At 47.7% G+C, this 13131-nt stretch overlaps 1 protein-coding gene across 1 annotated transcript in view; it reads left to right on the plus strand.

Moving 5' to 3' along the window:
• LOC140430945 (AP-2 complex subunit alpha-2-like) overlaps positions 1 to 13131 on the plus strand; it is a 705690-nt gene that overhangs the window by 515710 nt on the left and 176849 nt on the right. Inside the window, exons 18-20 of the mRNA XM_072518780.1 lie at positions 3495 to 3618; positions 3764 to 3880; positions 5946 to 6015. Coding sequence (XP_072374881.1) covers positions 3495 to 3618; positions 3764 to 3880; positions 5946 to 6015 — 311 coding nt within the window. The remainder of the gene's footprint in view (positions 1 to 3494; positions 3619 to 3763; positions 3881 to 5945; positions 6016 to 13131) is intronic.

The raw sequence follows: 13131 nt of genomic DNA on the forward strand, positions 1-13131 counted from the left end.
CAATCTCAAATCGCAGTGTTGCTTTAAATTACTTATTGGAAACTCCGAGTTGGCATGAACCACTGGCAGCTATGGCATTGCCATAGTCGTCAAGGAGCTGGCAGGCCGGTGGAAGAATGCTCGGTCTGACACGGATGGTGTCGAGATCGGATTTGGAGATGAGGTTCGCCGATGCGCCGGTGTCCAGTTTGAACCGGATGCGAGCCTTGTTGACTGTGAGGACAGCACACCACTCATCGTCGGGATCCATGCTGAGGATTGGGAGGTGCTTTGCTGTCTTGGAGAGAGGTAGCGCATGCTTCATAATGATGTCCACCCGGTATGGAGATTTGAGGCACGCAGCATCAGGATCTTTTGGGCTGTCGGGGTCGGAGTCTGGCATGGCCTGCTGTATTGAACGGACACTTCTGCGCCGCGGCTGGGATCGCTGGATGCTGGGCAGTGGAGCAGATCTGCAAAGGGCTGCGTAGTGGCCAAACTTGCCACACTAGACATCGTCGTGATTTTGCCGGACATTGCCGCTGTAAATGGGCGGAGCCTCAATTCGGACACGTCATGACGCCAACGTCAGCGCGTTCCGTGCGCCACCGCGCATGCGCAGTGCGGCCGAACGACGTACGCACCTGCGCAGTCTGGTCGTCGCCTCGCCGTCCCCTCGGTCGTGGCGCGCATGCGCAGGGACCCGGGAAAAGCGCGCGGAATGGCCACTCTCGTCGATACTTAGGCCCTGCATTTGTGCGATGGCCTGCACCCATTCCGCCTCGTGGGATGTTAGCTTTGCCATTTCTGCCGCCCTGATGTGGGAGTACCGATTGTTAGCATGTTCGTGGAGAACGCACGTTTCGATGGCGATGGTGAGGGTGAGCTGCTTGACTTTCAGGAGCTGCTGGCGAAGGGAATCGGAGTGGACCCCGAAAACGATCTGATCCCGGATCATGGAATCAGTGGTCAAGTCATAGTTACATGACTGTGCGAGGATGCGGAGATGAATCAGAAAGGATTGAAAAGGTTCATCCTTACCTTTAAGCCTTTGCTGGAAAACGTACCGTTCAAAGCTCTCATTCACCTCAATGTCGCAGTGGCTGTCGAACTTCAGTAGGACAGTTTTAAATTTTGTCTTGGCTTCGCCTTCAGCGAATGTAAGGGAGTTGGAGATCTGGATGGCATGGTCCCCGGCTCTGGAGAGGAATAGTGCGATCTTCCTGGCGTCCGATGCGGCCTTGAGGTCGGTGGCTTCTAGATAGAGTTGGAACTTTTATTTGAAGATCTTACAATTTGCACCGAGGTTGCCGGCGATGCGGAGCTGCGGAGGAGGGCGGACATTTTCCATGTCACCGGATGGCTGTTTGCTGGTCAACGCTGATTCACTCAAGGTAGGTCCGTCTGTTTGCTGGTCAACGCTGATTCACCCAAGGTAGGTCCGTCAATATTCAACACTGATGTGTTGGGTCGGCTGGGTCAATGTAGACTGCACTTGATGCAGTGTAGCGAGAGACAGACTTCCAACACTTGATAAGATGCAACACGATTTTATTTAACATCTAAACTATTATACATGTTCAACTGGGGGTTGACACTATGCTGACTTGACTGGAGACCTGATACTAGCCTAACAAGACTTACTAGCTCCAACATGATGCTTGCACTGGCCAGCTCACTAACTCTGACTGTCTCAGAGGCTGGGTCCCGAGAGAAAGTGGGAAGACTGGTGTCCTCTAGCTTTATAGTGATCGTGTCCTGTCTGGTGATTGGCTGCTCTGTTCTGTGTGCTTACTGGTCATCCTGTGTGTGTATCATTGCCTGTCTGCACTCCATTATATACATTGATGTATATTATGGCAGTGACCCCTATGGATATCGCAGCTAAAGCAGATTTTACCCCTTCTAGTTCTGAGATGTTGACACCAGTAGTGTCACCTAATCCACTCTGTTCAATCTAAGCCATTTGTAGGAGGGACAGTCAAAGCTAATGTTCTCATAAAAATATAAGAGTTTGTCATGACAATCAATCATCTATATGATTGTCCAAAGGTGTGCAAGTTAGGTGTGGTTACGGGATTAGGGCGTAGGCCTAGGTACGGTGCTCTTTCAGAGGGTCAGTGTGGACACGATGGGCCGAATGGTATTCCTCTGCACTTTAGGAATTCTATGATTCCATATATGCATGTTCAGGAATGTTGTGCACAGGTTGTGCAGTTTAATAGAAATGATGTGATACTGAATGGAGCTTCACACCACTAATTCGACAATCTGGAACGTGCTGCGCTGTTATTTGGAAATTAACCCTTGATTTTGACCCTAACTGAACCTCTGATAGCTACAAGTTGATCATGTCAGATTTCCAATTCCTAAAAATTATTTCAAAGTGGATTGATTCCCCTTATTCTGAAGAGTAGTAACATTTTGTTGTGACCAGGTCTTTGTGTCTGGTGCTCCCTGATGTTGTGAATTCATGCAACAATTGGGTGGAATAAAAGTAGAAATTGCTGGGAAAACCCAGCAGGTCTGGCAGCATCTGTGGAGAGAGAAGCAGAGTTAATGTTTCAAGTTCAATATGATTTCTATAGAACTGAAGGGTAATAGAAATGTGATGGGTTTTACACCACTAAAAAAGGTCAGGTGGAACGCAAGGAGAAAGGTCAGGGATGGGTTAGATGGTGGAAGAGATTAAATAACAAAAATGTCATGGAGCAAAAGGCAACGTGAGTAATAATGGTTGCAATAAAGAAGCAAAGCATTGGTTCAGAATAGGTGTTAATGGAAGAATAATAAACAACTCCAAAAGCAATAATATGAAAACAAGATAAGGACAGGCTCTTAGCAAAATTAAAGAATCAAAATTGAGGACAACGTTCATGGTCTGAAGCCGTTGAACTCATTGTTGACTGTGTAAAGTGCCTCATTGGAAGATGGAATATGAGATGCTGTTCCTCAAGCTTCCAGAGGACAGAAATGAGAGCAAGTTAGTGAATTAAAATGGCAAACAACTGGAATCTAGGTGTCATGTTTGTGGAGGGATTGATATGCATGGTGAAGAAGAGACGGTTCGGGCCAAGAAACTGGAAAATGTTGAAATGACATAGGGTGCCAGAAGAATGAAGAGACTGAGTGAAGAATTATTTTTTCTGATAACTCCTGGTGGTAGCTCCCAGCATAACCTTGCATTCATGTGATCTGTAGCAGCCTTTTTGGTTGAGCAGAAGTCCATTAAAGAAAAAAGCAATAAGAATAACGTTTTGAACATAGTGTTGGATTTCTTTACATGGTGTTGGAACCCAACACTATGCTATATGAGGAGATACCATAATGTTCACTGAGCCATGGGGCAAATTCTCTTCAGTTTCTCTGATTTTAATTTTATTTTCACCTGCTAAGATGATCAATCCACCAAAGTTTGACAGTTTTGACCAATCCCTTGGGTGAATGAAGCACTCACCATATATTTTATATAATAGTCACTCAGTACATATGTTTTGTTTAACTATCTTCTCTACAACTGAATGTTCAAACCAAACCTGTCGATCCGACAGTTGAAGGTGGTACCCAAATTCAACAGGTGTTGAACATCGAGTGCATCACTAACTTTGTCGAGGTGCCAATCCTCAGCATTCAGTTCAGGTACACAACTTCTGCAAAACAATTCTCAAATTAAATTTGAAATGGTGGAGGAGAATGGCATTGCGGTGGGCAGCAGGGTATAAGGTTGGGGAAAAGTTGCTGTGATTGTCCTTTCATCTTCATTTTCTGATTTTATTAAAAGCAGATATGATGGAGTGCTTCAGAACATCTCTGTCAAGCTGCCCCTCTCAGTAAATAAGTTTTTCCAGCCCACAGATATGTCATCTGAGGAATTCTTTCGACGATGGAAACAGTTAAACAGGTGAAAGGCCCTTTCACTCTGAATATTGTAGGAGACTTAAGGTTTAATTATCTTCAGCCTAACATGAGCCTTGTATAAGCAGATATCTGAGCATTCTCTGTTGAAAGGTAACAAGCTCCTCCATCTTTGTGGACACACTGCCTAATGTGCCTGAAGAAATAGATAGTTAAGTAAATTGAATTTGTATGTGTGGGTGGTAGGAATAAGTTATGGCTTTAAGTTTAAGCTTGATTTATATTTCTACAGTTGTGTGTTCAGGAAACTGGAATTTTAGTTTTACTTTAAAAGGTGCCTGCATTTTAATGAGGTTTTCTGATTCTAAAGGAAACACTAGGAAAAGAGAAAATGGGATGTTGCGTAGTAACAGTGCGGCCACAAGCAACAGAAAGTAGTTTGAAGTTCAGTTGGTGATTATGCTCTGAGGTACAGGGAGCAGTTGAAGTCTCTGCCTAACAGGACACAAAGGGAGACTGCAGAGAGAAGGCCCCAAACTAAAGAACAAATACATCCCCAAAACAGGGAGAAGGACAGAAGGAAGTTCCAAAAAGACCTGTTAGTCAAAGGGAAGGAATCTGGAAAAAGTCCAGTTAAGTGAAGTTAAGAATGAGGAGCAGAGGCTCCAAGTCAAAAGACAAGGTGCAGACCTAGAACAATCAGGGCTTTAAAGAAACCAGAGATCCAAGGAGACCCGGAGTTTGGTAACTCCTTACTATGAGCCTCTGAAGCAGTGGTGTTCTGTTGGCACAGTTGGGTATCTGAGAGACTGTGGAAGGCAAAGCTTGAATGCTTGTGGTGCTCCATGGTAGAGGTACATGAGGAGAAGGGGTTGAAACTCTGACCGTAGATCCTTGGTGAAGATTTCCGAGGGAAAAAGTCATTTGGGAGAAGATTCCAAGGCACATTGTTCGAGATAGAAGGAAACCCTTATGTGAAAGACAGGGTTCTAGTGAAATTAGTTGGCTCATAGTGTGATAAGCACGGAGGGGCTTGGGGTGCATGGAGGAAGTTGATGAGAAACCCATAGAAATAGTTTTGGGTGGAATCTGCCACTTGGTTCAGAGTGTGGTGCATGTGCTAAGGTTAGCCTATTTGTTTACATGGCCTGTGTATTTACTGAGAACATGAGAGTATAAGGTAGATTTTGCGAATCAGTGTTCTGTAAAGGCATAGTTGGGGTGAAGGAGTAGTGTAATATAGTTCTTTCCTTGTTTAATAAATGTTTTTTTTTGTTAAAAGTTCATCAGCTGATTCCTGTGACTCTGTTCAGTCGCTGCCCTCCACATTTCTAAATACAAAATAAAAGGATCAATCTGACATGTCCAGCAGTAACATTCACTGGGATCATAATACATAGGACTTGTAGCATACCCACTGGTCATGGCACACTGGCAATTGAGTCATTGCGGACTCTGCAATTGAACAACAGATAGGAGAAATTTGCATGGTTTTAACTACTGTTCACTTTCCAGTTCTGAAATTGACTGTGTGACAAGTTTTTGCTCAGTTGTAGTGTACGCCATGGTCAGATAAACAATATATAATTGTCTTGACTCACAACTGTAGGATGACCAGTTCTATGTAATCCTGCTCCCGCTAAAGGCCGTAGTGGGAAGGCTGCTCAGACTTGTTATCTATCCTTTCCCTCTTTCTGAGGGCGTTCCAGGACTACAACTCAGCTATGACTGGAAAACTCTTCATTTCTCCACCTTTGTAATTCAGATCTGGTTCCCTGAGCTTTACTCTACTGCTTTGACGCTGCAAATAATCAAAGCAAATTTAAAATACAGTTTTGACTGCTCATGTCCACTGTATTATCAGGAACTCTTTCATCTTGTGAGGAAAGGTTTTCACCTGTGTTGCTTTCTTTGTATTGCTAATAATGTCCTCCAGGTTTTCTCAAAGCTTCCCCCTATTGTGTCTTGAGTCTAAGCTTCGGGGATAAGTGCTATTACATCTGGAATGGTCTGGAAGAAGTAATAAATGCAGCATGTGGCCTGTGAAAATACTGAGAACTGGTTTCTATAAAGCTTTGGTAACAAAATGTTTTTTTTTCTGTGTCCCTTAGCCCACAGCAGGAAGTGCAACAGATATTTAAAGCTAAGTATCCAATGGATTCAGAGATGACCAAAATAAAGGTAGAAATCAAAATTGAACTGTACTGAGAAGTGATGCTAAATCGTGCCTCCATAGTGTAATGTTGGATTCTGCACTAACATAAACATCAGCATTAACTCATTACCGGCACTCGCAATCAAATAGTTGTGGGCTCAAGTTTCACCCCAGAAATTGAGCACGCAATATAGACGTTCATAGGGGAATACTGAATGAGCATCCTATCTTCTGTGTATCTAGCATTGCATTGTCAGAGGGTCACTTCTGAGCGAGTGCCACATGGTTGGGGGGTCAGTACTGAGGGAGGACCTCACTGCCGGGGGATCAATTCTGAGTGAGTACCATATTGTTGGAGGGTCAATTCTGAGCGAGTGTTGCACTGTTGGAGGGTCAGTACTCAGGAAGTGCAGCAGTCCGAGGGACAGTCTGCTGCAAATGCTCGACTGTCAGAGTGGAAATGATGAGGGAGTGCTGCTTTGTTGAAGGAGCAGTCCTCTGGCAATGCTGAGCGAGTGGTGCACTGTTGTGAAGGCAGTGCTGCACTGTTGAAGGAGCAGACCTTTGGCAATGCTGAGGGAGTGCTGCACTGTTGAGATGGCAGGGTGAGGGAGTATTGCAGTCAGGAAGACTGTCCTTTGCAAGCGGTGCATTGTCAGGGGCAGTGCTGAGGGAGTGCTGCACTGTCGGATGGTCAGTGCTGAGGGAATGCTGCACTATTCGAGGGCTAGTACTGAAGGAGTGCTGCACTGTCAGGTGCAGTGCTGAGGGAGTGCTCTATTGTCAGAAGAATGGTGTTGAGGGAGCACTATACAGTCAGGTCAGTAATAACAGCCTATTGCATGTCAGGTGTAGTACTGAAGGAGCTCTGAGAGCCAATTCTGAGCAAGAGATCCACTGTCAGAGGGCAGTACTGAGGAAGTGCTTTACTGTGAAAGGGTCAGTCTTCCAAAGGTGCTGCATTGCCAGGTGGGTGGGCAGACCTGCTGGACTGCAGCACTTTCAGAGTGGTGTTGCTGAGGGAGTACTGCACCCTACTTAAGCCCACACCTCCACCCCATCCCTGTAACACAGTAACCCCACCCAACCTTTTTGGACACTAAGGGGCAATTTAGCATGGCCAATCCACCTAACCTGCTCATCTTTGGACTGTGGGAGAAAACCGGAGCACCCGGAGGAAACCCACACTGACACGTGGAAAAAGTGCAAACTCCACACAGTCGCCCAAGGCCGGAATTGAACCCGGGACCCTGGAGCTGTGAGGCAGCAGTGCTAACCACTATGCCACCGTGCTGCCCTTGTGAAAAGCATGATACATCCCAGGAAGAGCAGTGAAGATATTCCTGGTGTTCTGACTTATATTTATCCTTCAATCCACATCCGAGAAAAACAGGTTGTGATCATGTTGTACGCGCAGATTGTCTGCTGTATTTCCTACATTACCAATAGTGATAACACTTCAAAAGGTACCAGATTAACTTTGGGACTTCCCATGGTTGTGGCGAGACTTGTTCAGTCAGCCTGGAGGCCACTGTGTGTGTGCTTATTCTGGAGTTCAACCTATTTATTTATTCATCTTTTTCGTGAAGTATCCGATGCACGATCAATTGCACAAAGACTAAAGTTGGGTACAACTGTGGCTTTATTACAGTCAGATGCGTGGCCTCCTGCTGCAGCTGGCGAAATGGCAGGGCACTGGAGGTCATGCATATTTATACAGTTCTCCATAGGCGGAGCCAGCCGGCAGGAGCTACCGGCGAACCTGTAGTGCAGGTCCTACCTTACATCTCCTATTACAGTGGTTCACCACATTCCCCCCCTGTTAAAATGAGTCCGGCGGGGGTGACGTGAAACTATATACAATTAGTGCAATTATGTACAGTGGTAGGGATAGAAAAGTCCATGTTGACGGTGTGGTAGTATGCATTAGGGGTCATGTGGGACTGTGAAGCCATGATGTCATTGGCTGACAGATCCCGGGTCCTGGTTGGACGTTGACCTCTAGCTCCGCCCTGAAGGCGGAGTATAAGTACCTGGAGTCCTCCCCCGCAGGCAGTCTACTACTGAACTGCGGGGGAACAGTCACGCTTAATAAAGCCTCATCGACTTCACTCTATTCGTCTCTCGGAGTCTTTGTGCGCTACAGACGGTCCGGAGTCCGTCAAAGGTTCAGCTAGTCCGGTGCTTTGCTACTTCGTTGGAAGCGGCGTAGCGGTGGCGGCGAAGTCGGTGGTGGAGGTGGCACCGATGGCGGTGGTGGCGGTGCTGATGCTGGCCAGTCATCGGGGAATTCCGGGAGCGTGCCGAAGTCCTCTTCGTCCCCTTGTGCGGAAAAGGGGAGGGGGACGGTGGTCTGGTGGGGTCAATATTGGCGGCGCGGTGGGAGGTGGGGGGGGGGGGGGTTGTTGGGGTGGTACCTGACAGTGCCAAGTCCCTGAGTGAGACAGTATCTTGGCTTGGTCGGGGAACTCAACGTAGGCATATTGAAGGTTGGCATGGAGCAGGTGAACCCTGTCCACCAAATGGTCCATCTTGTGGAGTCGGACGTGCCTACGGAGAAGGACCGGTCCTGGAGCAGCGAGCCAAGTCGGGAGCGACACCCCGGATGTGGACTTCCTGGGGAAGGTAAAAACACGTTCATGGGGTGTGTTATTAGTGGCAGTGCACAATAGTGACCGGATGGAGTGTAGAGCGTCAGGGAGGACTTCCTGCCAGCGAGAGGCTGGGAGATTCCTGGACCGTAGGGCCAGCTGGACGGCCTTCCAAACCGTCCCATTCTCCCGTTCTACTTGCCCGTTTCCCCGGGGATTGTAGCTGGTCGTCCTGCTGGAGGCTATACCCTGCTGAGCAGGAACTGACGCAGCTCATCGCTCATGAATGAGGATCCCCTGTCACTGTGGATGTAGGCGGGGAAACCGAACAGAGCGAAGATGGCGCTGAGGGCCTTGATAACGGTGGCAGACATCATATCAGGGCATGGGATGGCGAAGGGGAATCTGGAGTACTCATCGACCACACTGAGAATGTACGTGTTACGGTCGGTGGAGGCGAGGGGCCCTTTGAAATCCACGCTGAGGCGTTCAAAGGGGCGGGAAGCCTTCACCAGGAGCGCACGGTCTGGCCGTTAGAAGTGCGGCTTGCACTCCGCACAGACCTGGCAGTCCCTGGTGACTGTCCTTACTTCCTCGACGGAGTAGGGCAGATTGCGAGCTTTGACCAGATGGTACAATCGAGTGACCCCCGGGTGACAAAGGCTGTCGTGTAGGGCCCGGAGTTGGTCCACTTGTGTGCTGGCACATGTACCTCGGGAGAGGGCGTCTGGGGGCTCGTTGAGTTTACCGGGGCGATACAAGATCTCGTAATTATAGGTGGAGAGCTCGATTCTCCACCGCAAGATTTTATCATTTTTGATCTTGCCCTGCTGTGTGTTATTGAACATGAAGGCTACCGACCGTTGGTCTGTAAGGAGAGTGAATCTCTTACCGGCCAGGTAATGCCTCCAATGCCGCACAGCTTCAACGATAGCTGGGGCCTCTTTTTCGACGGATGAGTGTCGAATGTCAGAGGCATGAAGGGTCCGGGAAAAGAATGCCACGGGTCTGCCTGCCTGGTTTAGAGTAGCGGCAAGGGCAATGTCTGAAGCGTCGCTTTCTACTTGGAAAGGCAGTAACTCGTCCACTGCGCGCATCCCGGCCTTGATGATGTCTGCTCTGATGCATGTGAAAGTGTGTTGTGCCTCGGCCGCGAGGGGGAATTGGGTGGACTGAATGAGTGGGCGGGCCTTGTCCGCGTAGTTTGGGACCCACTGAGCGTAGTCGGAAAAGAACCCCAGGCAGCGTTTGACGGCCCTGGAGCAGTGGGGGAGGGGAAGTTCCATGAGGGGGCGCATGTGGTCGGGGTCGGGCCCGAGGAGTCCGTTTTGAACTATATAGCCGAGAATGGCTAACCAGGTCGTGCTGAACACATACTTAAAGGGACACTCACATGACAATGACTATTGAGCATATTAAACTCAATAGGAACCATTCCATCTCTCCCTCAGCTATTTTGGAAGCTCTTAAGCTTCTTAAGAGATAATCTATAAGGTTAATCCACATAGCACTGCAGGGGCAGAGCAGCAGCGACTGGTGGGTGTGATTTTGGAGGTGGATCGCCATTATTCAGATAGTAACAAGGAAGGACCTGCAAACGTAGTTCGATATGGGATCCACGGGGAACACAGTGGGCCAGCTGTGTCAAGCAAGGGGAGTGGTTTATAAATACAGGTAGAAGGCATCCCCTCTTCTGGCTCATCAATTGAGGTGACAGGCAGATTCCTGGGAGATTGCTCCTATCAGAGACTTGAGTGGCAGTTTTGTGTCTGCCCCGAGAGAGGTCAATGCAGCATTTGAGATAATTTATAGTGATCTTTATAGATCAGAACCCCCAGGGAATGGATCGAGCATGTCGGATTTCCGAGAAGGATTGTCCACCCTGGCGGTAGAGAAAGAAGAGAGGATTTGAGGAATCCCACTGAGCCCTGAGGAGGTGTTAAAGAGCATTGGACCGATACAGCCTGGGAGAGCCCCAGGTCCTGACAGGTGTCCTGTTGAATTTTACAAGAAGTTTGCAGGTCAGCTGATACCACTGATAGTAGACATGTTCAATGATTCTTTTGCTCTGGGGCATTGCCCGATACACTCCAGCAGGCCTTCATCTCCCTCATTTTGAAAAAGAATAAAGACCCAACACAATGCAGATCATATAGACCCTAAGCTACTAGTCAAGGTGCTGGTGCTGAGATTAGAGGCATGTGTCCCGGAGGTAATTGCGGAGGACTAGACAGGTTTTGTCAAGGGGTGACAATTATTTGTGAGTAAATGGCGGCTGCTGAATGTTGTCCTCTTTCCACTGATCAGCTTATGAACCAGTGGTCATTATCTCGATGTGTGCGGAGAAGGCTTTGACAGCGTAGAGTGGGAGTACCTCTTTGAGATTCTTAGGGGATTTAGACTTGGGCAGAACTTTATTTAATCGGTTTAGCTATTGTATAGATCACCCAAGGCAAGTGTATGCACTGACGCAATGATCTTAGGGTACTTTCTCTTGAACAGAGGTACAAGGCTGGGGTGCCCATTGGCGCCACTCATGTTTACACTAGCGATTGAGCCCTTGGCCATTGCGTTGAGGTCTTCAAGGAAATGGAGGGGGATAGAGCAGGGAGGAGGGGGCGTTTATATGGTGTGTTTGTATGCTGGCGACCTGCTCTTGTATGTTACAGACCCAGTCCCCGCTATGAAAGAAATAATGAAGTTAATAAGGAGTTGTGGCTCCTTTTAGGGATGCAACAGAACCTGTAGAAGAGGGAATACTTTTCGGTTAATCCCCTGGGAAGGGGAGCCAATCTTGGGGTGTTGCCATATTATCTTGCTAGAGGTAGCTGGCCTAACCAGCAACACCCACATCCCGTAAATGATTTGAAAATATACCTGGGTATCCAGGTAACTCGTGATTGGCCTACACTTAATATATCAAATTATACAAGTCTGGTGAGTAGAATGAAGTTAGATCTGCAAAAATGGGGTAACCTTCCGAAGTCCCCTGTGGGCAAACTCCAGACTATTAAGATGAAAATTCTCCCAAGGTTTTTGCTTTTGTTTCAATGTCTCCCTGTTTTCCTTTCTAACTCTTTTTTTGCCAGGATTAACAGGGTTACTGGCCTCTTTTACTTGCGGGTAAGTCACCAAGAATCCATTGGTTGTCCCTTCAGAAGGACCGACAGCCGGGGGTCTGGCATTACCCAACTTGTTCTTTTATTATTGGGCAGCCAAAATTGAAACGGGCCTGGGGTAGTTGGGGGAGCCAAATTCTATATGAGGGCAGATAGAAGAGAGTTCATGTGGGGGCTCAGGTTTGCGGGTTTTGGTGACAGCCTCCCTCCCATTCTCCCTGGCGAACTGTTCCTCGAACCCGGGAGTGATCTTTACTTTCAGGATATGGAGGCAGTTTAGGCTGCTCTACACACTGAACTCCATGTCTCAATTGATCTCCACCTGTGGCAATCATTTGTTTGTGCCACCGAGTTTGGATGTGACATTTGTGTCATGGAGGGGAGGAAAGGGCCTCGAGAGCTTTGGGGATCTGTTCATGGAGGGTCGATTTGGCAGTTTGGATGAGCTCTCGGTGAGATTTTAGCTGCCAGGGATGTACTTGTTCCGCGACTTCCAGCTGCACAATTTTATTCAGAAGGCCTGTCTTACATTTCCTTTAGCCCTACAACCCACCCTGCTTAGGCAAATCTTATTGCTGACGGGGTCTGAGCGGGAACAGCATTTCAAATATCAATGGGCGGATCATGTCAATTGAGCTAGCTTCGCTGGACCAGGTGACAGCAAAGTGGTTTGGGGAACTAGGTCATATTCTGGATGAAGAGGTGTAGTGTGAGGCCCTTCGCAGGGTGAACTCCACTTCCTCCTGGGCGCAGCTTAGCGTGATTCAGCTCAAGGTGATGCATAGAGCTCACCCAATCAAGGCAAGGATGAGTGGAGTGGAGCACAAATGTGGGTAGTGTTCTCGGGGTCCACTCACCGCACCCACATATTCTGGTCGTGTCCTAGGATGGTAAGGTCCTTCTTCAACACCATGTCAGTGATTCTCAATATAGATCTGGAAGCTTATCTTTTGGTGGCCATTTTCGGGGTGTGTGACTCGCCATGACTGCAGACCGGGGTGAAGTCGGATGTTCTGGCCTTTGCCTCGCTGATAACCCAGAGGCGAGTTCTGGTGCGATGGGGATCCTCTACTCCGCCCAGTTCCTCAGCCTGGTTGGGTGACTTTATGGAGTTTCTATATCAGAATAAGGGGATCACCATTAGGGGGTCTGTGGAGGGGTTCTACCTGAGATAGCAGTCATTTATTTCCTACTTTAAAGAATTATACTGTATCAATATCAATAATATTGTCTATTGTTGCCAATCGGCACTGGAGTCACCAATAATGTTGCTCTTTTTAATGAGTGAAATACTATCCCACCAATCGGCACCAATAATGTTGCCAAATTAACTAGATATGGCAGTTATTAATGATAATATTGCTTTTCAGAGTCACCAGGTATCAAATGATACCACCACAAGGCTTTACCGGATATCGATCAAAGACCAAAC

This window comes from Scyliorhinus torazame, chromosome 10, assembly GCF_047496885.1.
Source record: "Scyliorhinus torazame isolate Kashiwa2021f chromosome 10, sScyTor2.1, whole genome shotgun sequence".
NCBI lineage: Eukaryota > Metazoa > Chordata > Chondrichthyes > Carcharhiniformes > Scyliorhinidae > Scyliorhinus > Scyliorhinus torazame.